This window comes from Schistocerca nitens, chromosome 2, assembly GCF_023898315.1.
Source record: "Schistocerca nitens isolate TAMUIC-IGC-003100 chromosome 2, iqSchNite1.1, whole genome shotgun sequence".
Lineage (NCBI taxonomy): Eukaryota > Metazoa > Arthropoda > Insecta > Orthoptera > Acrididae > Schistocerca > Schistocerca nitens.
This window is the reverse complement of record NC_064615.1, coordinates 179,966,336-179,994,081: the sequence shown is the minus strand read 5'-3', so window position 1 is coordinate 179,994,081 and position 27,746 is coordinate 179,966,336. Positions and strand designations below refer to the sequence as shown.

The window sequence follows — 27,746 nt, the reverse complement described above, 5'->3', positions numbered from 1 at the left end:
TGAAAAACTTAACCACGTTCGTCATTAGGGCTTCAACTACCTGTCATTGTGCCCGCAATTGACAAAGTGTCATACCCAAAATACTACCCTCTTCACACAAAGTAGTATTCTTGCACTCCAAATCTTAGCATTATGGAGGTACAAGAGAACAAGTATTGTTGCACTTGGATGTAACTCAATATTTTATGATATGTTAAATGGGCACCACATCTTTGTTTTGGTATTCACAGATGTGTCTAAGTAGAGGCTTTCTTGGTTGCTCTGTGGTTTTCCCTAAGCCTGTCATCTAGATCTATTTGCAAATGCTCTTTTAATTCAAGGGTTCGCGTGACTTTGAAAGCAATTCTCTATGCTCACCCCTTGCATGTCTCTCAGTTTATACAGTATATATTTCAGCAGTAAAACAAGTACAGACTATCAGGTTCACCATTCTCCACATGTGAAGGCTGAGAAAGAAAGCATCATTCTGCTGTCTACCAGGACATATGGAAAATCAGGGAAACAAATTAATTGATGTAGCAGCTAAGGGATCATGCACTGGAAATCCCATGTGTCAGTGTGACATCCAAATGACCTATCGCCTTGCTGTTGGAAGTGCGGAATCATGTGTTGGTGGGATGAAGTGTGGCTGGAATTATTGACAGTAAGCTGAACTTAGAGAAGCCAACTGTTTGACTGTGAATTATCTCCTTTTGGCCTCAGAAATGAGATCCCACAGTTATTAATACATAGGTCTTACATTAGGAAAAAAGTGGAAGTCAAATCCAAATCCAACCACCCAGATTTAGGTGTCCAAAGTTTCCCTATAGTGGTAAAAACACAGTATTGCTCCTTAGGGGATGGCATAAGTAGTCTCTTTCCCTGTTTTTGTCTAATCTGAGCTTGTGCTTTATCTCTTAATGACCTTGTCACCATTTGAACATGAAAACCTAATCATCCTTCGTTCTGATCTGCAAACAATGAGATGAATCTGATACAGCTTCGAAGTTCTGTGAAATGTGACTTACTTCTTAAATTATTAGAGAGAAAAATTAATGATATTAAGGTGTTTGTCATGTGTGTGTGTGTGTGAGTGAGAGAGAGTGAGAGAGAGAGAGAGATCAGCTAAATCATATTTTATAAGTAGAGCAGAAGTATTTGACATGGTAAAAAAGCTGCTTATAGAATTATAATCAAAAGTAAATAGAACTCATTGTTTCCTTTAAATGAATTAGTTATTACATTCTAACTATATTTCCTGTAGTTCTCCACAACTCGAATTAATCCCAATTCTTGTCGCTTGGTGCCAGAAAGACTGGAAGAGTTTAACAAACTAGAACTGCAACGCAAACTTAGAAATGAAGACGAGACCAAAGTATTGATTGAGAAAGTGAAAGATATCATCTCAGACGCATTTAAAGACAGGTTAGTGCTTCTTTGGTGCTTAAATGTCTTTATGGATTATACGTTTAGATTCTTTTTTATGAACTCGAAAAGTTTATTGAGTGTACTACATGCTTTTTATTCAACATTTAAATTGACTTAGTGTCTGTATCCACATTGGAACTCTGTGTCCTGTTGAATAACAACACGAGATGCATTTTTTGTCTTGTCAATGAAATAAATGAAGAGAAAGTAATTATTTTAATGATTTTATATACAAGATAATTTTCTTTGTCTCATTGAATTCAATTTTTCCAGGAAAGATGTAAAGAGGAAGTAGAATTAGTATCAAAATATTCTTTATCTTTGAATGCTGTTTACAGAGTTGTTGCTAGGTTCATTGTAGTGAAGTTTTTCTCCTTTGTAAAACCATATTTTCTGAAATATTTTATGGAGGTGGTGTTGCATGACTTTAATGAACTTAAATAACTGCATTATGCAGTACGCAGTTGTATCAGTATGCTGGGTGAGTCAAAATTGTCTGAACACTATTTGAGAGAAAGCATTTACTCATAGTTTTCGTTATCTGGAGTCTCAACCTGACCACCAGCACAACTAATGCACCCAAACCAACGTTCAACATTACAGTTTAGTGCCAGAACACACATTTTTGGGGAAATGTTGGATATCACACTTTTATTGTGTCCTAGAGTTCTTCAAGGTCTGTCACTTTTGTACTAAACATGCACTGCTAGGGACCGATGACCATCGCAGTCTGGTCCCTTTAATCCCACAAACCAACCAACCATGCACTGCTTTATCATTCCCCATAGCTAGAACTCAATCAGTGTGGGATCCAGAGATTGGAGAGGCCATAACAATGGTCCATTGTGACCAATCCTATGGTTTGGGAACGTTTGATCAAGGTGAGCACAAAGGGAATAAGCAAAATGGGATGGTGCACCATCATGTTGGAAATACCCTTGAGTCATATGGGCATGTTGTCAATGCCAAACTCTTTCAGCATTGCAAGTAATCACGTGCATTTACTGTTGGGGTTGTAAAGAAAAATGGACCGAGACCACCAGTAACAGTCACGGCACGCCACACATTTACCTTTGGGGACACATGTTCATTCTCTTGAGTGATACGTGGATTTCCAGTACCCCAGAAAATTGTGTTATGATGATTAACATGACCGCTGGTATGAAAGGAGCTTCTTCACTGAAAATCATTTACCTAACAATGCCCAGTTGCATCTGTGACATTTCTGCTAGAATCTCACCACATTCTATGCATTCCTGTCTCTGCTGAGCTGTCATACCTTGAACAATTCGTAGGTGATATGGCCGCATGCCAAGGTCCTTTGATAGAATTCAGTTCATTGTCCTCTATGGAATCCCTGATTCCAGACAGTAGCGTCTCGTCAATGTTGCTGGACTCTGTAGTTTGGCCTTCTGCACTATAGCAATGCGTACTTCTCTTCTGCTAGGTCTAGATCATGCTGCATTTCTGTTACAATTGTCTGCTACAGATCCAGTTCCTACAGACTTCTGGTAAATGCAATAAATCGTTAAACAAAATGGTAGCCATCTATCAGGAAATTATTCTGCAAACCTTCAAAGCAGTTCTGTCACTGACTGGACAACTTCCGTTTAGCTTTCAACCACTCTTCTCTGCTCCAGAATGAGTCTGTCAGCCATGGATACTAACAACTGGGAATAGAAAATGAAACAAGATTAAGACTGTTCACATAATTTTGACTCGCCCTGTATTATATTAGAGACGATTGATTTCAGTCTACGATAAGACCTTCATCGGATCCAAAACAGATCTCAGCTATGCATTTATGTAATTGGAATAACAGTTATCATCTCTAATAAAATATACTGATACAGCTGTGTACTACATAATGCAGTTCTTAACAATCTTTTCTGTTATGTGAACTTCTCTTATGGCCCCCCTAATCGACATAGTAACCTACGTTTAAATGTATATCACATATGAGCATGAATTCTCTTACTCTCTGTGAAGTAGGAGAGATTGGGGGAATACTGGTGCATTTAAGAGACTTTTAGTTTTGTATTGGGATCTGTCGTGTCCATGGAAAAATTTATTGTACCTTGTATGATCCAGGAATGCTATTCACATAGCGGTAACAGAAAAATCGTAAAATGCTGAATGTCCTTGGAGCTACATAAACATTTTTTGAAGTTTCATTCATGTTGTGAATCCTTACTGAATGAAAAAGGTATTTTTCAAAAACAATGCCTAAGTTGGGAAAAAAAAATCAGCTTCAGTTATATTGAAACCTAGAACTCTATTGATACTTGTTGCTGATGGTTTTCTTAAGCTTATCTTAGGAATTCTCTTATTACAACAAAAAAAAAAAAAAAAACAGTCTTTTCCAACAATGTTGGTAGTTTATTGAAATTGTGCCCAAAGCCTAAATTTTTGGCCAAGTCATATGCAGTTAGTCACAACTCAACCAGGGTAATGCTGTAGATTAACTGTACCAATGTGGTTGCATGGTTGACTAATTCTTGTTCCTCTTCAGGAGTAAAAACAAATCATCTTGAGGAAGGTTTCTTACCTGAATTTGATTTTACTCGATCCTAAAGTGTAATTATTGGTATGCTCAGCTTGTTCAATATGATTTCAGTGAACTCACTGACTTCATTAAACTTAATGCTTTTGCTTCTTTTAGGTTTTCTACAGTCCATTTAGCTGTGTCTTATTTTCTTTTCCACGTCTTCACCATCTGATATTTGATATAATGCATTACTCAAGCATAAACACCCTTTTTCCTTGAATTTAGAGCATGGGGAATTGTTGACATCCCATGGGCATTGCCCCATACTTGTCTGTCAGTGTTACCCCATTCAGACAACATGAGGGATACCAGATTTTAATGGCCATTTTAATGCTAGAAAAGTTAAAAACTCATGCTAAAAGATGCACTAGGAAACACACTATCTACAGATATTATAGTCAATACATTTAAAAGAGTGTTAAAATGTCTACCTCACTTTAAGCATAAACAAAAAGTAACTTCAAAGTGAAATAAAAATCAAGTTTTAACACCACAACAAGACTGTAATTGATAGAATTTGACACTTCTGCACCCTATTTCTAGCACTGTCAGTTATGCAGTAGCGCTGTCTCCTACTGTCTAATGTGCTATTCTACTGGGAAAATGAAGATTTCAGTATTATCTGGTGTGGGGGTGTTGCTTCTGTCTCCCCTACATATCATATTGGTTGTATGTGACAAGTGAAAATTCTACATCAAATTGCAACCCAAACTTGGATTCTTGCCTGTATGGGCAATGACCTATCAATTGTGCCATCCCAGCATATCTCATCAATCAACTCAATGCTTCAAATTGTTGTGAAGTTCTCTCTTTTCCTTTCTGAAAGAATTGTGCGTGGGGAGTTTGGCTCAACCGCAGTCTCAGTTTTGTTGTTGTTGTTGCTGTTGTTGTTTCTGTCACTGTTGTTTATTCTCAGCAGCAAGGCATAATTGCACATCATTTTATGCTTTTTGAGGTGCTAGTACCACAGCACTGTGGGAGAACCTTTGCAAAGTTTGAATGAAATAAAGAGGAAGTCCACGACAAGTAGAAATGTTCACCTTTCGGACTATGTTCTTTGCTAGAAGTGGAAAAATCATGCGCACTTGTAGCTAGAAGTGGAAAATTCATGTGCACGTGTACACACACACACACACACACACACACACACACACACACACACACACACACACACACACAAAACTTACGTGTACATGGCCACTGTTGTCTCCGAGTGCTAAGACCCAACAGCAATTGCATCTGGGGTTATCAGCAATTTACCTGTGATAGGTAGCTATAATACAGGAGAGACTTGGGGAGGGGAGGGGGGGGATATGGTAGGGGTTGGGGAAGATGCTAGTGCCACCTGTGGTAGTGTGTAAGGACATAAAGACAGTATAGAGCGGCTAGATACGGCAGCACAATTGGCCGGAGGGGGGATGGGGGACGAAACAGGAAGAGAGAAAAAAAGTAGAGAAGGGGAGAGACTGTGCATTGGCAGGAAGCCTTAGGTGGTAAAGAAGAGGTAGCAGGGATGGCAATAGGCAGCTGAAGGATGGATTAGCAAAGATTGAGACCAGGGGGTTACAGCAATGGAGGACATGTTGCAGGGAAAGCTCCCACCTGCACAGTTCAAAAAAGCTGCTGATGGTGGGAAGAGTAGAGATGGCACAGGCTGTGAAGCATAATTTGTTGGTCAGCATGCCTAGCAAGCATGTCCAGCTGTTTCTTGATAACAGTTTGGTGGTGACCACTCATGCGGACAAACAGGTTATTAGTAGTCATGCCCACATAGAATGTGGCTCAGAGGTTGCAGGTATGTTTTTAGATCATTTGGCTGCTTTTGCGTGTTGCCCTCACTTTGATGGGGTAAGAGATGCTGATAACATATGCTGTATTTTAGCTGTGTCTAGCAACAGTCATACTCCACATTTTTATTCCCACTACTGTTACCATTGTTTTCAGTCAAGTTGCAGAGATATACATGAAGCAAGCATAGCGTAATCTGCACGTCTCCCTCCCTCCCTTCCTCATGTCTTCTTTTGAATCAGTGTTAAGATCTCCCACACTGTATCAAAATGTTCATCAAAGTGTCTTGTTTCATACTGAGATTTAGGTATATAAGATCTTCAGGCACCAAACTTCAGCTCCTTTGCATTTAAAGACTATCTTCACCAAAGAGCATTGGTGGTATAGTTAATCTGTGTATTCCAATTTAGTTTTAACAAATCGTTTGCATTTTTATGAGCTTGCAGTGGAAAAGATGTTAAACCATGGTAGCTTTGTAATGGATAATCATCTTGTTCATCTGACTTTTATACTTTTGTTTAGTAAAATCTTAAAATATAAAACTTTATTCTTTTCTTGAAATATTAAATTAAATTTATTGATCCTTTAACAGATATTGAGATAGCATTCACATTTAACAGCAATGATTGCAGTTCAGTGCCAGCCACAGAATACTGTTCAGTCCATATTCAAGATAATAAATACTAGAAAGTTTCATTTTTGAAGGTTTATATTTTAACAACAGCAAAAATATCAATATATTGCCAAAGCGTATAAAAATCAGAGACTTACTTTCTCAGATGATAGCTGCCGAATGTGTGACAGTAAGATTTCACTGTGCTCAGTAGTATACAGAAGGTTTGCCTCCCAAGAGCCTCAGCATGACAGAAATATCTGCTTGAATGGAAAATAAAGTATACAGTATTGGAATGGAATTCATAACATCCAGTATTCATCCTGCAGAGGGCAGATTATCTGTTGCACTCAGAGGGTGTGATAACATAGCATTAATTTCAACCTTTATGTATGGAAAATTTAGGTTGGAATAATGACAATATTATAAAAAGGATAAACTGCTACTCACCATATGGTGTACATGTTCAGGCACAGACAGGCACAACACAAAGACTGTTAAACAAGCTTTCTACCAAATGGCCTTCTTATGGATTAGACAACGCGTGTGCGCGCGCGCGCGCACACACACACACACACACACACACACACACACACACACACACACACACATGACCACTGTCTGGTTGCTGAGGCCATGCAATCAGCAGAGAATGATGGGAGAAGTAACCTGAATGGTGGGGGTAAGGAGGAGGCTGGGGTGGGGAGGGGGAAGGATAACAGGATAGAGGTGGGGGACAGTAAAGTGCTTTTCAGCAGAGCATACAGGGATGATGTGGGGAGAGGATAGAGCTATAGAGCTAGGTGCAATTGGAAGATTGGATAGAGGAAGTGCGGGGCAGATAAGGACTGAAATAAAAAGACTGTGGGTACATTGGTGGAATAGAAGGCTATGTAGTGCAGAAGTGGGACCAGGGAAGGGGATAGGTGGGTGAAGGACAGTGATTAAAGAAGGTTGAGTCCAGGTGGTGTACGGCAACATAGGATATATTGCAGGTAGAGTACTCTCCTGTGCAATTCAAAAAAGCTGGTGTTGGTAAGAAGGATTCAGATGCCACAGTCTGTGACACAGTCATTGAAGTGAAGAACTTTGTGTTGGGTAGCATGCTCAGCAACTGGGTGGTCCAGCTGTTTCTGGGCCACAGTTTGTCAGTGGTCATTCCTACAGACAGACAGCTAATTGGTTGTCATGCCCATGTAGAATGCAGCATAGTGGTTGCAGCTAAGTGTGTAGGTCACATGACTGGTTTCACAGGTAGCCTTGTCTTTGATGGGATAGGTGACACTTGTAAGCTGACTGGAGTAGGTGGTTGCTTCTAGATCTATTAAAGGGATATAAAGGGAAGGCAAGGAGTTGGGAGCAAGGGTTGAGAGGGGATGGAAGAGGATATTGTGTATATTTGGTGGGAGGCAGAATACCACAATAGGAGGAGTGGGACGGATAGAGGATAGAACAGTCTTCATTTCAGGATGTGATGAGAGGTAGTTGAAACCCTGTCGGAAAAGGTGATTAAGTTGCTCCAGTCCTGGGTGGTATTTAGTCACGAGGGAACTGCTCTGTGGGCAGACAATGGGACTGTGGGTGGAGGTGGGTGACTGGAAAGATAATGCACAGGAGATCTGTTTATGTATAAGGTTGAGAGGGTAATTACGGTCTCTGAAGGCGTCAGTGAGACTCTTAGTGCATTTTGAGTGACTGCTTGTCATGCCACAGAGGAACCCCTTGTTACTCAGTACCACTCAAGATGGAGCAACTGAATCACATTCTCTGCCAGGATTTCGACTACCTTTTGTCATGCCCTGAAGTGGTAAATGTCCTATCCACTATCCTTCCCACCTCTTCCACAGTGGTATTCCACCACCTACTGAACCCACTCTATATTCTTGTCCATTCCTACTCGGCCCCTGCTCACAACTCTTTGCAACATGGCTTATATTCCTGTAATTGACCTGCATGCATGACCTGTCCCATACTTCCTCCCATGACCACCTGCTCCAGTCCGCTCGTAAGTGTCACCTATGCCACCAAAAGCAAGGCTACTTGTGAAACCAGTCATGTGATCTATAAGCTAAGCTGCAACCACTGTGCAGTGTTTTATGTGGGCATGACAACCAACAAGCTGTCTGCCCACCTGAATGGCCACTGACAAACTGTGGCCAAGAAACAGCTGGACCAGTCAGTTGTTGTGCATGCTGTCCAGCACAACATTCTTCATTCCAATGACTGCTTCACAGCCTCTGCCATCTGTGTCCTTTCTACCAACATCAGCATTTCTGTGTTGTGCAGATGGGAACTTCCTCTGCAATATATCCTACGTTCTTGTAACCTTCCTGACCTCAACGTTCACCCCCCCCCCCCCCTCCCCCTCATCCCCTTTCCTGTCCTGTTTCCACCCGAACACAATGCCACCTTTTATTCCATCAATGCATCCAGAAACAATTGTCATTTGTGTATGAGTTAAGAGTGTGTTTGTGTGTGTGTGTGTGTGTGTGTGTGTGTGTGTGTGTTTTGTCTAATTCAGAAGAAGGCCTTTTATACAGAAAGCTTACTTGCATTGCAGGCTTTTTGTTGACCCTTTCTGCTACTCAACATGGAGTGGAGATACAGGCAAAAACATGTTTCTCCATGCCCCTGCCATATAGGTTGCCCTGCATGACAGGCATGTTGTGTGGGAACATCAGCCTGCCAATTCAGCTTGCTAGAAACAGTTCTCTAGGCCCCGACATGTAGGGTACCTTGCATGAAAGGCATGTAGTGTTGGGGTAATATCGGCCTGCTTTGCATGGCATCCTGTACGTCAGGGGCAAATAAATGATTTTCAGGCCCATGATGTGTAGCCTGCTGTACATCAGAGCTGTGTTGTGGGATTAGTATCAGCTTGCTTTATTGAACTGTGTTGCAGGGGCTACATGTGCCAGTGAGCATGACAGGAGGCAGGTTGAGATGGACAGAGGAGGGCATGAACAGCACAAGAGAGAGGAGGAAACATACAGAAAGAAGCGAGGAGGGGGGAGATACATGAGGCTGGTGGAATGTGTAGATGGTAATAGGCAGGTGCTTAACAAAGAGGAGAAGGCGGAGATAGAAAGAGAGAGGGCAAGGAAGTTGAGATGAGAGAGGGGGCGGAGGAAATGGGCAACAGAGGGGAGGAACATGTGAAGAGAGAATGTGGGGATGAGGGGAGAGCCAGATAGAGTTGGGAGGCAGATGTGGAGAGACAGGCAGAGAGAGAGGAAGAGGTGGACATAGAGGAGGAGAGAAGATGTGTTTAATATATGTGTCAAAAAGAAAATACGGGTGAAGCTGTGAGGAAAAGGGTAGTTACTGATAAGTAACGTGCATTGCACCCAATTTTTGTCCTGCAGAGGGTACATTACCTGTTGACTCACTTAGTGGGTCTATGTATAACACAGCATATTCACAGGATGTGAATTTAATTTCAATCTGTGAAGTATTACTACTCCCAGTTGTTCAAATCCTTTCCTCTGCTCTCACCTTCATCTGTCCATCTACTAGATCCAAAGGTTCATAAACAGCTATTTAATATCCTTAAATCTGTGCATTTGATTGTGTGTGTGTGTGTTTGTGTGTGTGTGTGTGTGTGTGTGTGTGTGTGTGTATGAAGCTCAGTGAAAACAAGTAATCAGTGCAGTCACATTTCATTGCTAGATGATGTAGTGCTGATGATATTAGTTCATTATTCAATTATTGCAACATTTTCCATTTTTCCCAAGGCATTCGGTAGTTACATCTATTGATATAATGTGCTCTTTCCACAGGTTAGAAAACACGGTCTTACAGCTGGATGATAGCCACATTAAAGCAGTACTGTTGTGGAGTCAGAACCGTATTCATAGTATTACTGATCTGACTGGTAGTGACATGGCATTCCTGTGGACACTACCATCTTCTTCCAGTCTTCAAAGTTCAACAACCGAAGTATTGAGTCAAGGTATTCCAGTTTGTAAAAATCAATTAGGGTTGTGGCTCTGATAACTGCTGCTGAGAAGGAGTGTAGCTAATTATTATAAAGTAAAACATTCATATACAGTTTGTCAGTTTCCGTACATGTACATTGTTGTTGTTGTGGTCTTCAGTCCTGAGACTCGTTTGATGCAGATCTCCATGCTACCCTATCCTGTGCAAGTTTCTTCATCTCCCAGTACCTACTGCAACCTACATCCTTCTGAATCTGCTTAGTGTATTCATCTCTTGGTCTCCCTCTACGAATTTTACCCTCCACGCTGCCCTCCAATGCTAAATTTGTGATCCCTTGATACCTCAGAACATGTCCTACCAACTGGTCCCTTCTTCTCGTCAAGTTGTGCCACAAATTCCTCTTCTCCCCAATTCTATTCAATACCTCATCATTAGTTATGTGATGTACGCATCTAATCTTCAGCATTTTTCTATAGCACCACATTTCGAAACCTTCTATTCTCATCCTGTCTGAACTATTTATCGTCCATGTTTCACTTCCATACATGGCTACACTCCATACAAATACTTTCAGAAACGACTTCCTGACACTTAAATCTATACTCGATGTTAACAGATTTCTCTTCTTCAGAACGCTTTCCTTGCCATTGCCAGTCTACATTTTATATCTTCTCTACTTCGACCATCATCAGTTATTTTGCTCCCCAAATAGCAAAACTCCTTTACTACTTTAAGCGTCTCATTTCCTAATCTAATTCCCTCAGCATCACTCGACTTAATGCGACTGCATTCCATTATCCTCGTTTTGCTTTTGTTGATGTTCATCATATATCCTCCTTTCAAGACACTGTCCATTCCGTTCAACTGCTCTTCCAAGTCCTTTGTTGTCTCTGACAGTATTACAATGTCATCGGCGAACCTCAAAGTTTTTATTTCTTCTCCATGGATTTTAATACCTACTCCGAATTTTTCTTTTGTTTCCTTTACTGCTTGCTCAATATACAGATTGAATAACATTGGGGAGAGGCTACAACCCTGTCTCACTCCCTTCCCAACCACTGCTTCCCTTTCATGTCCCTCGACTCTTATAACTGCCATCTGGTTTCTGTAGAAATTGTAAATAGCCTTTCGCTCCCTGTATTTTACCCCTGCCACCTTTAGAATTTGAAAGAGAGTATTCCAGTCAACATTGTCAAAAGCTTTCTCTAAGTCTACAAATGCTAGAAAAGTAGGTATGCCTTTCCTTAATCTTCCTTCTAAGATAAATCGTAAGGTCAGTATTGCCTCACGTGTTCCAATATTTCTACGGAATCCAAACTGATCTTCCCCGACGTTGGCTTCCACCAGTTTTTCCATTTGTCTGTAAAGAATTCGTGTTAGTATTTTGCAGCTGTGACTTATTAAACTGATTGTTTGGTAATTTTCACATCTGTCAACACCTGCTTTCTTTGGGATTGGAATTATTATATTCTTCTTGAAGTCTGAGGGTATTTCGCCTGTCTCATACATCTTGCTCACCAGATGGTTGACTTTTGTCAGGACTGGCTCTCCCAAGGCTATCAGTAGTTCTAATGGAATGTTGTCTACTCCCGGGGCCTTGTTTCGACACAGGTCTTTCAGTGCTCCGTCAAACTCTTCATGCAGTATCGTATCTCCCATTTCATCTTCATCTACATTCTCTTCCATTTTTATAATATTGTCCTCAAGTACATCGCCCTTGTATAGACCCTCTATATACTCCTTCCATCTTTCTGCTTTCCCTTCTTTGCTTAGAACTGGGTTTCCATCTGAGCTCTTGATATTCATACAAGTGGTTCTCTTTTCTCCAAAAGTCTCTTTAATTTTCCTGCAGGCAGTATCTATCATACCCCTAGTGAGACAAGCCTCTACATCCTTACATTTGTCCTGTAGCCACCCCTGCTTAGCTATTTTGCACTTCCTGTCGATCTCATTTTTGAGACGTTTGTATTCCTTTTTGCCTGCTTCATTTACTGCATTTTTATATTTTCTCCTTTCATCAATTAAATTCAATATTTCTTCTGTTACCAAGGATTTCTACTAGCCCTCGTCTTTTTACCTACTTGATCCACTGCTGCCTTCACTATTTCATTCCTCAAGGCTACCCATTCTTCTTCTACTTTATTTCTTTCCCCCATTCCTGTCAATTGTTCCCTTATGCTCTCCCTGAAACTCTGTACAACCTCTGGTTCTTTCAGTTTATCCAGGTCCCATTTCCTTAAATTCCCACCTTTTTGCAGTTTCTTCAATTTTAATCTGCAGTTCATAACCAGTAGATTGTGGTCAGAGTCCACATCTGCGCCTGGAAATGTCTTACAATTTAAAACCTGGTTCCTAAATCTCTGTCTTACCATTATATAATCTATCTGATACCTTTTAGTATCTCCGAGATTCTTCCATGTATACAACCTTCTTTTATGATTCTTGAACCAAGTGTTAGCTATGATTAAGTTATGCTCTGTGCAAAATTCTACCAGACGGCTTCCTCTTTCATTTCTTAGCCCCAATCCATATTCACCTACTATGTTTCCTTCTCTCCCTTTTCCTACACTCGAATTCCAGTCATCCATGACTATTAAATTTTCGTCTCCCTTCGCTATCTGAATAATTTCTTTTATCTCATCATACATTTCATCAATTTCTTCATCATCTGCAGAGCTAGTTGGCATATAAACTTGTACTACTGTAGTAGGCGTGGGCTTCGTGTCTATCTTGGCCACAATAATGCGTTCACTAAGCTGTTTGTAGTAGCTTACCCGCATGCCTATTTTTTTATTCGTTATTAAACCTACTCCTCCATTACCTCTATTTGATTTTGTATTTATAACCCTGTATTCACCTGACCAAAAGTCTTGTTCCTCCTGCCACCGAACTTGACTAATTCCCACTATGTCTAACTTTAACCTATCCATTTCCCTTTTTAAATTTTCTAACCTACCTGCCCGATTAAGGGATCTGACATTCCACACTCCGATCCGTAGAACGCCAGGTTTCTTTCTCCTGATAACGACATCCTCCTGAGTAGTCCCCGCCCGGAGATCCGAATGGGGGACTATTTTACCTCCGGAATATTTTACCCAAGAGGACGCCGTCATCATTTAACCATACAGTGAAGCTGCATGCCCTCGGGAAAAATTACAGCTGCTTTCAGCCGTTCGCAGTACCAGCACAGCAATGTCGTTTTGGTTATTGTTACAAGGCCAGATCAGTCAATCATCCAGACTGTTGCCCCTGCAACTACTGAAAAGGCTGCTGCCCCTCTTCAGGAACCACACGTTTGTCTGGCCTCTCAACAGATACCCCTTCGTTGTGGTTGCACCTACGGTACGGCCATCTGTATTGCTGAGGCACGCAAGCCTACCCACCAACGGCAAGGTCCATGGTTCATGGGGAGGACATGTACATGATTGATTATATTCCATTTAGTTTGTTGTTGCTGTTGTACACCAACTAAATGGAATACAATTCCATTTAGTACAAAGTGTAAAAAGTCAGTATAACATCAGTGATACCAAGCAGCTAAAATAGACCATTTCTATGTCACATGGTATTAACTGTCAGAAAACATCTAGACCTTTTGTTTTATTAAAGTAACATTGACATAATTGTGTGTAGAGATCAAGGTGAATGAACTGTATAGTGGATGTTGGAACTGGGGTGCTAGTAGTGAGGGAAAGCCTGCAGTTTGCTACCCCAGCAGTGTGGTTTGTAGGTACCAGCTGGATGTCAAATGTGCCATCATAAAAATACCATTTACATACACTATGTGATCAAAAGTGTGTGGACACCCCCCCCCCCCCCTTTCCCCCAAACATACGTTTTTCATATTAGGTGCATTATGCTGCTATCTACTGCCAGGTGCTCCATATCAGCGACACCAATAGTCATTAGACATCGTGAGAGAGGAGCATCATGCACTCCACAGAACTCATGGACTTCGAACACAGTCAGGTGATTAGGTGTCATGTGTGTCATACATCTGTACGTGAGATTTCCACACTCCTAACATCCCTAGGTCCACTGTTTCTGATGTGATAGTGAAGTGGAAACATGAAGGGACATGTACAGCACAAAAGCGTACAAGCCGACCTCGTCTGTTGACTGACAGAGACCGCTGACAGTTGAAGATGGTCGTAATGTGTAATAGACAGACATCTATCCAGACCATCATGCAGGAATTCCACTATGGCCAGTTAGACGGGAGGTGAGAAAACTTGGATTTCATGGTTGAGCAGCTGCTCATAATCCACAAATCACACCGGTAAATGCCAAACAACACATCGCCTGATGTAAGGAGCATAAACATTGAACAATTGAACAGTGGAAAAAGGTTGTGTGGAGTGACAAATCACAGTACACAATGTGGCGATCCAATGGCAGGATGTGGGTATGGCGAATGCCCGGTGATTGTCATCTGCCAGTGTATGTAGTGGCAACTGTAACATTCAGAGGCAGTGGTGTTACAGTGTGACTGTGTTTTTCATGGAGGGGACTTGCACCCCTTGTTGTTTTGCGTGGCACTATCACAGCACAGCCTACATAGATGTTTTAAGCACCTACTTGCTTCCCACTGTTGAAGAGCAATTCGGGGATGGCAATTGGATCTTTCAACGTGATCGAGCACCTGTTCAAAATTCACAGCCTGTGATACGGGTCAACTGTGTTATATTGCAGCTACTCTTTTAACTTTTTCATGGTGTCTTTTATATGCCATGAGTGTACTCTACAAAATCATACTGTCATGACAATGCTTCTTGTAACTCTCATGACCTTAGTTGATTTTACGATTCAAATAAAAATCTTTCCCCTGATATCATGAGAATAATTTGGCAATCAGACTTCCTCTCATTGTGATATTGTGATTGTTACTATACCATATCACTCCCACAGTCATAACTATGAAGTTGTTCACAAAGTGGAAATGTGTACTGTTCCACGGCTATCGGGTATCATTAAATTCTCACAGGCCATCCTTACTCTATCTTAAAGACAGTGCACAAAACACTGCCCACAGCTGAGGACAAGGGGCACAGTGGAAGACAGCTTGGGAAACACTTTTTATGTTACCGTCTGTGAGGGGTGGCTCTGTCTCAGCTACTGCCACAAGCCACTGTCTTAGCTACTGATATATCACTCTATTCTCACCAGAATATGTATGTGGGTCTCCTGCCTCCACTCCCTTCCATGCCAGATCTGTTGGGTATTACAAGGGGTAGTATAATTTACTGTTCAAGGTTATATATGATATGAAAGATGTTCTCATAATTTTGGAATCATTTCACCATTTGACAACACAGTTTCTACCACTTAGAGCAATTCGACCACTGAGTACATCAAACCAGATATTGATGCTGAAAAGTAACACTCAACCTCTCAGAAGTAAAGGGAAACATTCAGAATTGTACCAGAAGATTAGTTATGAGTGTTCCAACAGTAATTTTACATTTAACATGGCAGAGTTATATAATGAGAAAAGCAGTCAAAAGTAATGTAATGGAACTTTGATGGTCACAGTGCTGGGATGCTATTGAAAGTCAGTTTACTGATTCTACTTTCATAGGCTTTTGGCTGTGGTCAAAGGCATATTTCTTTATCAAACATTTCGTCTTCCAATGCTGAAGACTTAATCAGAAGCTGTAAAGAATCAGACAACATATTCAAACTTAAACAAGCTCAGCAAGCCAAAGTAGTTACACATATCCACGCAAAGGTCGGTTTGTGACATTATCAGACTGCTGCCTGAGATCGCAAAACAAAAATCAAGGACACCAATACTGGCCATCAAAGCGTGCATTGTGTGATCAGATATCACTCACTTCACTGTGTCTTTTCTGCACTGTATTCAACAGATCGACTCCAGCAGGTACCGTACCTGCCGACTGCACATCATCAGCTAATTATTTTTGAACGGGTGTTTGGAAAGATATAAAAATATTGAACACAGCTGATGCAGTAGAGAATAAATGTTTTCATTTTTCTAATTAACTGCTGTCTATTTTCTCCCAAAACTCGCCAGGGATTGATAAAAAATTGTTCTTCAGTATTCATTACATCACTATACTTCACTGTGAAGCTTTTGGGTTGGTTGTTTCTACATACTGCCATTTTCTTTAGCAAATAATTCCTAACATGGCTTATGTTGATACAAAGGTCAAGCATATTAATTCTGTACATAAATATGTTATTAATAATATTTTTATTTGACAAAATTTAAAGTGTTAAAAAATTCAAAAGCTTGAAATTTTAAATTTACCTCCCCATTGGCTCCACCAGTTGTGTGTTTCTTCTTGGTTTGAGTGAGGCACTCCTCATTATTTCATCTGCATCTACATAGATAGTCCACAAGCCACTGTATAATGCATGTTGGAGGGTGCTTTGTACCACTACTGGTATTTCCTTTCATGTTCCACTCATAAATAGAACAAGACAAAAATAACTGTCTGTACGTCTCCATACAAGCCCTAATTTCTCACTGCATGGGGTAGCCACGCGGTCTTGGGTGCCTTGCCACGTTTCGCGTGGCTCCCCCTATCAGAGTTTCAAGTCCTCCCTCGGGCATGGGTGTGTGTGTCGTCCTTAGCGTAAGTTAGTTTATGTTAGGTTAAGTAGTTTGTAAGCCTAGGGACTGATGACCTCAGCAGTTTGGTTCCATAGCAACTTACTGCAAAATATCTAATTTCTCATATCTTATCTTCATGGTCCTTACACGAAATGTATGTTGGCTGCAGTAGAATCATTCTGCAGTCAGCTTGAAATGCTGGGTCTCTAAATTTTCTCAATAGTTTTCTACAAAAAGAGAGTTTTCTTTTCTCCTAAGCTTCCCATTTGAGTTCAAGAAGCATCCCTGTAATACTCACGAGTTGTTCAAACCTGCTGGTAACAAATCTAGCAGCCTGCCTCTGAATTATTTCAATGTCTTCCTGTTGGGGACCCTAAAGAGTTGAGCACTACTCAAGAATGGGTTCCACTAGTGCTCTATATGCTCCCAATAAACCATTGGCCTTCTCTGCTACCATCCTTACATGCTCATTCCATTTCATATCACTTTACATCATTACACCTAGATATTTGATTGATGTGGCTGTGTCAAGTATACTACTAGTACTGTGTCAAGTATCTACATCTACATCTACATCCATACTCCGCAAGCCACCTGACGGTGTGTGGCGGAGGGTACCCTGAGTACCTCTATCGGTTCTCCCTTCTATTCCAGTCTCGTATTGTTCGTGGAAAGAAGGATTGTCGGTATGCTTCTGTGTGGGCTCTAATCTCTCTGATTTTATCCTCATGGTCTCTTCGCGAGATACACGTAGGAGGGAGCAATATACTGCTTGACTCTTCGGTGAAGGTATGTTCTCGAAACTTTAACAAAAGCCCGTACCGAGCTACTGAGCGTCTCTCCTGCAGAGTCTTCCACTGGAGTTTATCTATCATCTCCATAACGCTTTCGCGATTACTAAATGATCCTGTAACGAAGTGCGCTGCTCTCCGTTGGATCTTCTCTATCTCTTCTATCAACCCTATCTGGTACGGATCCCACACCGCTGAGCAGTATTCAAGTAGTGGGCGAACAAGCGTACTGTAACCTACTTCCTTTGTTTTCGGATTGCATTTCCTTAGGATTCTTCCAATGAATCTCAGTCTGGCATCTGCTTTACCGACGATCAACTTTACATGATCATTCCATTTTAAATCACTCCTAATGCATACTCCCAGATAATTTATGGAATTAACTGCTTCCAGTTGCTGACCTGCTAGTTTGCAGCTAAATGATAAGGGATCTACCTTTCTATGTACTCGCAGCACATTACACTTGTCTACATTGAGATTCAAATGCCATTCCCTGCACCATGTGTCAATTCGCTGCAGATCCTCCTGTATTTCAGTACAATTTTCCATTGTTACAACCTCTCGATACACCACAGCATCATCTGCAAAAAGCCTCAGTGAACTTCTGATGTCATCCACAAGGTCATTTATGTATATTGTGAATAGCAACGGTCCTATGACACTCCCCTGCGGCACACCTGAAATCACTCTCACTTCGGAAGACTTCTCTCCATTGAGAATGACATGCTGCGTTCTGTTATCTAGGAACTCTTCAATCCAATCACACAATTGGTCTGATAGTCCATATGCTCTTACTTTGTTCATTAAACGACTGGGGGGAACTGTATCGAACGCCTTGCGGAAGTCAAGAAACACGGCATCTACCTGTGAACCCGTGTTTATGGCCCTCTGAGTCTCGTGGAGGAATAGCGTGAGCTGGGTTTCACACGACCGTCTTTTTCGAAACCCATGCTGATTCCTACAGAATAGATTTCTAGTCTCCAGAAAAGTCATTATACTCGAACATAATACGTGTTCCAAAATTCTACAACTGATCGACGTTAGAGATATAGGTTCTGCACATCTGTTCGACGTCCCTTCTTGAAAATGGGGATGACCTGTGCCCTTTTCCAATCCTTTGGAACGCTACGCTCTTCTAGAGACCTACGGTACACCGCTGCAAGAAGGGGGGCAAGTTTCTTCGCGTACTCTGTGTAAAATCGAACTGGTATCCCATCAGGTTCAGCGGCCTTTCCTCTTTTGAGCAATTTTAATTGTTTCTCTATCCCTCTGTTGTCTATTTCAATATCTACCATTTTGTCATCTGTACGACAATCTAGAGAAGGAACTACAGTGCAGTCTTCCTCTGTGAAACAGCTTTGGAAAAAGACATTTAGTATTTCGGCCTTTAGTCTGTCATCCTCTGTTTCAGTACCATTTTGATCACAGAGTGTCTGGACATTTTGTTTTGATCCACCTACTGCTTTGACATAAGACCAAAATTTCTTAGGATTTTCTGCCAAGTCAGTACATAGAACTTTACTTTCGAATTCATTGAACGCCTCTCGCATAGCCCTCCTCACACTACATTTCGCTTCGCATAATTTTTGTTTGTCTGCAAGGCTTTGGCTATGTTTATGTTTGCTGTGAAGTCCCCTTTGCTTCCGCAGCAGTTTTCTAATTCGGTTGTTGTACCACGGTGGCTCTTTTCCATCTCTTACGATCCTGCTTGGCATATACTCATCTAACGCATATTGTATGATGGTTTTGAACTTTGTCCACTGATCCTGAACACTATCTGTACTTGAAACAAAACTTTTGTGTTGAGCCGTCAGGTACTCTGTAATCTGCTATTTGTCACTTTTGCTAAACAGAAAAATCTTCCTACCTTTTTTAATATTTCTATTTACGGCTGAAATCATCGATGCCGTAACCGCTTTATGATCGCTGATTCCCTGTTCAGCGTTAACTGTTCCAAATAGTTCGGGTCTGTTTGTCACCAGAAGGTCTAATATGTTATCGCCAAGAGTCGGTTCTCTGTTTAACTGCTCAAGGTAGTTTTCAGATAAAGCACTTAAAAAAAATTTCACTGGATTCTTTGTTCCTGCCACCCGTTATGAACGTTTGAGTCTCCCAGTCTATATCCGGCAAATTAAAATCTCCACCCAGAACTATAACATGGTGGGGAAATCTACTCAAAATATTTTCCAAATTATCCTCCAGGTGCTCAGCCACAACAGCTGCTGAGCCGGGGGGCCTATAGAGACATCCAATTACCATGTCTGAGCCTGCTTTAACCGTGACCTTCACCCAAATCATTTCACATTTCGGATCTCCGTCAATTTCCTTCGATACTATTGCACTTCTTATCGCTATAAACACGCCTCCCCCTTCACTGCCAGCCTGTCTCTGCGGTATACATTCCAATCTGAGTTTAGGATTTCATTACTGTTTACGTCTGGTTTCACACAACTTTCTGTTCCTAGTACTATATGGGCGTTGTGATCGTTTATTAATGAGAGCAGTTCTGGGACCTTTCTATAGATGCTCCTGCAGTTTACTATTTGCACATTAATATTGTTATTCCCTGTTGCATTTTGCCTACTCCTACCTTGGCGCGTCTCAGGAGGCGTCTTGTCGGGCCTAGGGAGGGAATTCTTTAACCTAAAAAACCCCCATGTGCACTCCACATGTACTCCGCTACCCTTGTAGCCGCTTCCGGTGTATAGTGCACGCCTGTCCTATTCAGGGGGACCCTACATTTCTCCGCCCGATAGCGGAGGTCGAGAAATTTGCACCCCAGATCTCCGCAGAATCGTCTGAGCCTCTGGTTTAAGCCTTTCACTCGGCTCCAAACCAGAGGACCGCGATCGGTTCTGGGAACGATACTACAAATAGTTAGCTCTGATTCCACCCCGCGAGTGAGGCTTTCCACCTTCACCAATTCCGCCAACCGCCTGTACGAACTGAGGATGACCTCTGAACCCAGATGGCAGGAGTCATTGGTGCCGACATGAGCAACAATTTGCAGTCGGGTGCACCCAGTGCTCTCTATCGCCGCCAGCAGGGCCTCCTCCACATCTCAGATGAGACCCCCCCGGCAAGCAGACAGAGTGAACACTGGCCTTCTTCCCCAACCTTTCTGCTATTTCCCTAAGGGGCTCCATCACCCGCCTAACGTTGAAACTCCCAATAACTAATAAACCCCTCCCCCCATGTGCCTGCTCGGACCTTGCTGAAGGAGCAGCCACATGTCCACTCACAGGCAGAGCGGACGATGCCACTCGGCCAGCCTCCACATTTACCCTCCGCCTCGTGCGCCGCGAACGCCGCTGAACCCGCCACTCCCCTTGGGGAGAGGGTGGTCCAACCGTGCCCGGTACCCGCGAAGATGTCTCGACAGCAGGGACAGTGGGTGAAGCATGTAACACCTGGGGTGTACCATGCGACGCACCAGATCCCCCCCCCCCCCCACCCTACCCCCCAACCCCACTGCCGCTACACTCCGAGGCAGCAGCCTGAAGCCGCGGCCATCAACACACTCAGCTGTTCGCGAACAGTGGCCAGCTCCTCCTGTGTCCATACACAGCAGTCACACATCCTAATAGTACTGTGTCAAATATACTACTAATGCTTATTCAGACATTATGGAATATTTTTTCCTACTCATCTCTGTTAACTTACAGTTTTTTTACATATAATGCAAGCTTCCATTCATCAGCCCAACTGGAAATTTTGCCTGTCATCCTGTATCCTCCTACAATCGTTCTATGATGATATTGTCCCATACACTACAGCATCATCAGCAAACGTCCACAGATTGCTGCTCATCCTAACTGTCATATTTATCTATATAGAATGATGATAAGAGTGGTCTTACCACACTTCCCTGAAGCACTCCTGAAGACCCCTGAAGCACTCCTGAAGACACTCTTGCCTCTTGTGAATATTTGCTGTTGAGGACAACATACTGGGTTCTGCTATCTTTGTGTTGTGCTTAAAAATTTGAATACACTCATCTTGGCACATTTTAAGCTATGGATTGCTGTTAAAACAACTACGAGGGTAAGTCAGTTATTGTCTGCAATTTAGTTATATTTTTGTTTATGTGGTAGTACTGTCGTTTTACATTGATGATGCATGCTTTGTTTATTTGTTGTTATATCTTTGCAGTTTTTAAGCTGTTGGTTTAGTTTTGTTATCGCTGCTGTGCTGTTAATCACGGCTGCTCCGCTGTCTATTTGCACCAAAGAAGAATGACGTTCAGTGATCCATTTTTTGTGGTCGGAAGGCGTATCGGGCCGAAATTCATCGAAAACTTTCGGTACAGTGTGGGAACAGTGTTTTGCCATGACAGAGTGTCTACAAAGGGATTGAAAAATTTTGAAATGGTCGCACAAGTGTTAGGCACGATGAAGGAACCAGTCGACTGTTTACATCCACAAATGAAGAAATCGTTGAACATTCACGTGAAATGATTCTCTTAGACAGACAATTAACTATTGACAAAGTGGCACATCGTCTGCAAATTAGTCACGGTTCTGCCTACGAAATCATCCACATCAGACTTGGGTTTCATAAAGTTTGTGCAAGATGGGTCCCAAAACAACTCGCACAGTTGCATATACAAATGCGCTTGGACATCTGCTAAAAACATTTGGATCACTATGGTAATGAAGGGGACAACATCTTAGGATCATTACGGATGACGAAACATGAATCCATGATTACGAGCCGGAGAGTAAACGGCAGAGTATGGAATGGAAACATCCAAATTCACCATGCAAGAAAAAGTTAAAGACCCAACCATCTGCAGGAAAACTGATGCTTACGGTTTTTTGGGATGCACAAGGTCCCATACTGGAACATTATGGGGAAAGGGGTACAACAATAAACAGTGTACGTTACAGTGAGATGCTTACTGCCAGGCTAAAGCCTGCAATTAGAAGCAAACACCGAGGGTTGCTGTCAAAGGTTGTGCTGTTGCACGACACTGCCCGTCTGCATACTGCCACCCACACTGATGAAACGATCCAGAAACTCAAATTTGAAGTACTGGATCATCCTCCATATAGTCCCGACCTTGCGCCTTCTGACTATCACTTGTTTGGTCCACTCAAACAGACATTAATTTGCCTCAGATGAAGAAGTGAGAAGTGGTGCATTCCTGGCTCACAGCTAAGCCGAGAACCGTCCTGTAAGAGGACTTCAGTGCATTGAAACACAAGGAGACTATGTCGAAAAATGATGTTCTTGGAAGTTTCCTATTTGATTACAATAAAATTTTGTAACTACTTTGCGGCTAATAATTGACTACCCTCGTATTTACAACAAAAATGTTACACTGTAACGCAACCTACCAGATCTTGGCGACGTGTCATACATAGACTGCTTCGATCATGGATGAATTACTGTAAAGAGAAATCTGTAGTAGGGAAGGCAAGTGGAAGAGTTGCATTAATGGAAGGATTTTTGGATAGTATACTGCATTGTAAATAACACCTGCACAATTGGTGTTGTTGTTGTGGTCTTCAATCCAGAGACTGGTTTGATGCAGCTCTCCATGCTACTCTATCCTGTGCAAGCTTCTTCATCTCCCAGTACCTACTGCAACCTACATCCTTCTGAATCTGTTTAGTGTATTCATCTCTTGGTCTCTTTTTTACCCTCCACGCTGCCCTCCAATACTAAATTGGTGATCCCTTGATGCCTCAAAATATGCCCTACCAACCGAATCCTTCTTCTAGTCAAGTTGTGCCACAAATTTATCTTCTCTCCAATTCTATTCAATACCTCCTCATTAGTTATTTAGTGTATTCATCTCTTGGTCTCTTTTTTACCCTCCACGCTGCCCTCCAATACTAAATTGGTGATCCCTTGATGCCTCAAAATATGCCCTACCAACCGATCCCTTCTTCTAGTCAAGTTGTGCCACAAATTTATCTTCTCTCCAATTCTATTCAATACCTCCTCATTAGTTATGTGATGTACCCATCTAATCTTCAGCATTCTTCTGTAGCACCACATTTCGAAAGCTTTTATTCTCTTCTTGTCCAAACTATTTATCGTCCATGTTTCAATTCCATACATGGCTACACTCCATACAAATACTTTCAGAAACGACTTCCTGACACTTAAATCTATACTCGATGTTAACAAATTTCTCTTCTTCAGAAACGCTTTCCTTGCCATTGCCAGTCTACATTTTATATCCTCTACTTCGACCATCATCAGTTATTTTGCTCCCCAAATAGCAAAACTCCTTTACTATTTTAAATGTCTCATTTCCTAATCTAATTCCCTCAGCATCACCCGACTTAATTCGACTACATTCCATTATCCTCGTTTTGCTTTTGTTGATGTTCATCTTATATCCTCCTTTCAAGACCATGTCCATTCCGTTCAGCTGCTCTTCCAGGTCCTTTGCTGTCTCTGACAGAATTACAATGTCATTGACGAACCTCAAAGTTTTTATTTCTTCTCCATGGATTTTAATTCCTACTCCGAATTTTTCTTTTGTTTCCTTTATTGCTTGCTCAATATACAGATTGAATAACATTGGGGAGAGGCTACAACCCTGTCTCACTCCCTTCGCAACCACTGCTTCCCTTTCATGTCCCTTGACTCTTATAACTGCCATCTGGTTTCTGTAGAAATTGTAAATAGCCTTTCGCTCCCTGTATTTTACCCCTGCCACCTTCAGAATTTGAAAGAGAGTATTCCAGTCAACATTGTCAAAAGCTTTCTCTAAGTCTACAAATGCTAGAAACGTAGGTTTTGCCTTTCCTTAATCTATTTTCTAAGATAAGTCGTAGTGTCAGTACTGCCTCTCGTGTTCCAACATTTCTACGGAATCCAAACTGATCTTCCTCGAGATCGGCTTCTACCAGTTTTTCTATCTGTTTGTAAAGAATTTGTGTTAGTATTTTGCGGCAGTGGCTTATTAAACTGATAGCTTGGTAATTTTCACATCTGTCAACACCTGCTTTCTTTGGGATTGGAATTATTACATTCTTCTTGAAGTCTGAGGGTATTTGGCCTGTCTCATACATCTTGTATAGACCCTCTATATACTCCTTCCACCTTTTTGCTTTCCCTTCTGTGCTTAGAACTTGGTTTCCATCCGAGCTCTTGATATTCATGCAAGTGGTTCTCTTTTCTCCAAAGGTCTCTTTAATTTTCCTGTAGGCAGTATCTATCTTACCGCTAGTGAGATAAGCCTTTACATCCTTACATTTGTCCTCTAGCCATCCCTGCTTAGCCATTTTGCATTTCCTGTCGATCTCATTTTTGAGACATTTGTATTCCTTTTTGCCTGCTTCATTTACTGCATTTTTATATTTTCTCCTTTCATCAATTAAACTCAATATCTCTTCTGTTACCCAAGGATTTCTATTAGCCCTCGTCTTTTTACCTACTTGATCCTCTGCTACCTTCACTATTTCGTACTCTCAAAGCTACCCATTCTTCTTCTACTTCTTCTACCTGCACAGTACTAATATGAACTGCTGTAACTAGAGTATTACAGATCCTTGTGAAATTATGGTCAGTGTTACTACTTCACAGTCACAAAATACAAGTTCTATGTATACTTCTTTAGTGTCATTAACAAAACCAATTACTCCCAGTTTGTCATGAGCTTCCACAGTCCTTTTCTAACACAATCTGCTCATTATACGAAGAATAAGGAAATCCTATTGACAGTGATGATAAACACACTTCCTTTTGCTATCCACTCATTAATCAGAAGAAAATTTTATGTCCATGATGTGTTCATGACAGCGAGATCAGAAGAAAACATTTTACTATCTACATCTATACCCCACAAGCCACCAAATGGTGTATAGCAGAGAGTACCTTGTACCATTACTTGTCGTCCCATTTTCTGTACCAGTCGCAAATGGAACAAGGGAGAAACAACTGTGTACATGCCTCTGTACGAACAGTAATTTCTCTTGTCTTGTCTTTGTGGCCCCTAAGCAAGGTACACAATGCTTGCAGTAGAATTGTTGTGCAGTTGGTTGCAAATGCTGGTTCTCTAAACTTTCTCAGTGATATTTTCCAAAAAGAACATTGTCTTCCCTCCAGGATTTTCTATTTGAGTTCATGGAACATTTCCGTAACACCCACACATCGATCAAACCCACTGGCAATAAATTTAGCAGCACATCTCTGAGTGGCATTGATGTTTTCCTTTAAATTTACCTGGTGAGAAACTTAGATGGTCAAACAGTATCCAAGAATGAGTTACACAAGTGTTCAAGTCTCCTTTATAGATGGCCTACAGTTTCGTAGAATTCTCTCAATAAACCAGAGTCCACTATCTGCCTTCCCTGAATCTGACTTAAGTACTTGTCCTACTTCATATCACTTTGCAATGTTATGCCTAGATATTAAAATGGCATGACAGAGTTGAGCAGCAACACCACTGACACTGTATTCAAACATTCCATGAGTATTTCTTCCATGCATGTCATTGGTGTACATTTCCTACATTTAGAGGAAGCTGCCATTCATCACACCAAAGAGGATTCCTGTCTAAGTTGCCTTGTATCACTCTACAGTTACTTGATGATGAAACTTTACTGTACACAATTGCATCATCAGCTACAGACTTTCCAAATAATGAAATGAAATGTTGTGGTGGCCCTCAACTACGTACGCTCTGACTCAGAGTTGAAATTTTCAAAGTTTTGGCTGGTTTTGTTGTCTAGGGGGCTGGGATACGTAGATGCCGCATTACAAGCCATATACTGCTGAGTCTACAGTATACAATTTGAATATACACATGAATCGAATGGTCGAAGGTTCCTATCACTCGGCAGTTGCGAATTTTGAACATAATATAGACATTTATCAATGGAAGATTGCAATTAAATAAATTCTGCAGGTACTATTTTAATGACTTTAAATGATGAGAACGATAGCGGAAATACCTTTAAGAATACCCTTTATTACTGCAAAACACTTATTGGTGTCGATGGTCCAGCAATTAAATAAAATATAAGTTGAATAACAGGGAAACGATAGATTTCTACTTCACATAATAAGTTATGAACAACAACATAGCTTGCGAGATATACTGCAGAAGCCACGGAAATCGCACAAGTTGGCACTCTGAAATATTTCTCTCTCCTGCTACCAAGCACAAACTGCTCCACTCTCGAAGTCTTTCCCGCGACCGTGCATCCCTTGCGCCGTTCTGTCCCGGACTCCCTGTGTCCTGTTGTCCTGCTCAGAACTCTTCTCCCACTTCCATCCAGTCTCCCCATTCACGAGCGCTTCGATTGGCTGGAGCGCTTGCGCCATGTCTTCAAGCCAACACATCCACACAAACATAATGAAACACATTCGAAATACTGGATTTACATATAAATAACTTGAAATTAAATAAATATTTCTACGGCTGGACCATAAAAATACTCTTAACGCACATTAGTAGATACATAAACAAATTAAATAAACGTATATCAAAGGAATAGAACAAAAGGTAGGCCAGTAGCCTAATGTCTCTGTGCTTTCTAAAACACAGTAAATATTCAAGCAATTTATTCGTGAATAGTATATATCGTATATAAACAAAGACAGAGACGAATAAATATATTTATAAGCATGCTGCTACCATATTTTCGTGTAACTGTGGAGTACTTATGGCCTGACGCGATTAATAGTAATTGGCAACTTTGACCTCCAATAACTCTTGTACCATTCACGTTATATGCCTGTAATTAATACCAATTTAGGTTTACACTAATAGCTTTCTAAAGACGTGTCAATCAACAAAATCGGATGAGCCATTTAGATTTTGGAAATTCGTTGCTGGATGTTACTTCTATAATTTACAGTCAGATACTAAACTTTAAACTAATAAAGATATTGAAAATATGATTTCACCGTCAGAATCGTCGTACAAATAATGCTAATGTACATGTTTCTTTTTGAGGTATCATGATTCATCTGGCTACTATTAATTTCTATATGAACTGTGAAATGTCCGCCATTAATATTTCACGAAGTCCTCCATCTTTGGCACTCCCAGCGTGCCTCCTTCATCGACACAGTGTCACCATGGAATTCCCACCCACACGGCTGGACCATGCACTG

At 41.3% G+C, this 27,746-nt stretch overlaps 1 protein-coding gene across 8 annotated transcripts in view; it reads left to right on the top strand.

The window, feature by feature from the left end:
• The window catches only part of LOC126235855 (probable glutamate--tRNA ligase, mitochondrial), a 353,293-nt gene that overhangs the window by 47,649 nt on the left and 277,898 nt on the right, over positions 1-27,746 (top strand). For 3 of the 8 annotated variants that reach the window (XM_049944732.1, XM_049944730.1, XM_049944727.1), the window contains exons 6-7: positions 1,244-1,404; positions 10,136-10,308. The exons of 4 other annotated variants lie outside the window; for them this stretch is intronic. In XM_049944732.1, coding sequence (XP_049800689.1) covers positions 1,244-1,404; positions 10,136-10,308 — 334 coding nt within the window. The remainder of the gene's footprint in view (positions 1-1,243; positions 1,405-10,135; positions 10,309-27,746) is intronic. One more of the 8 variants, XM_049944733.1, reaches the window with a different exon arrangement.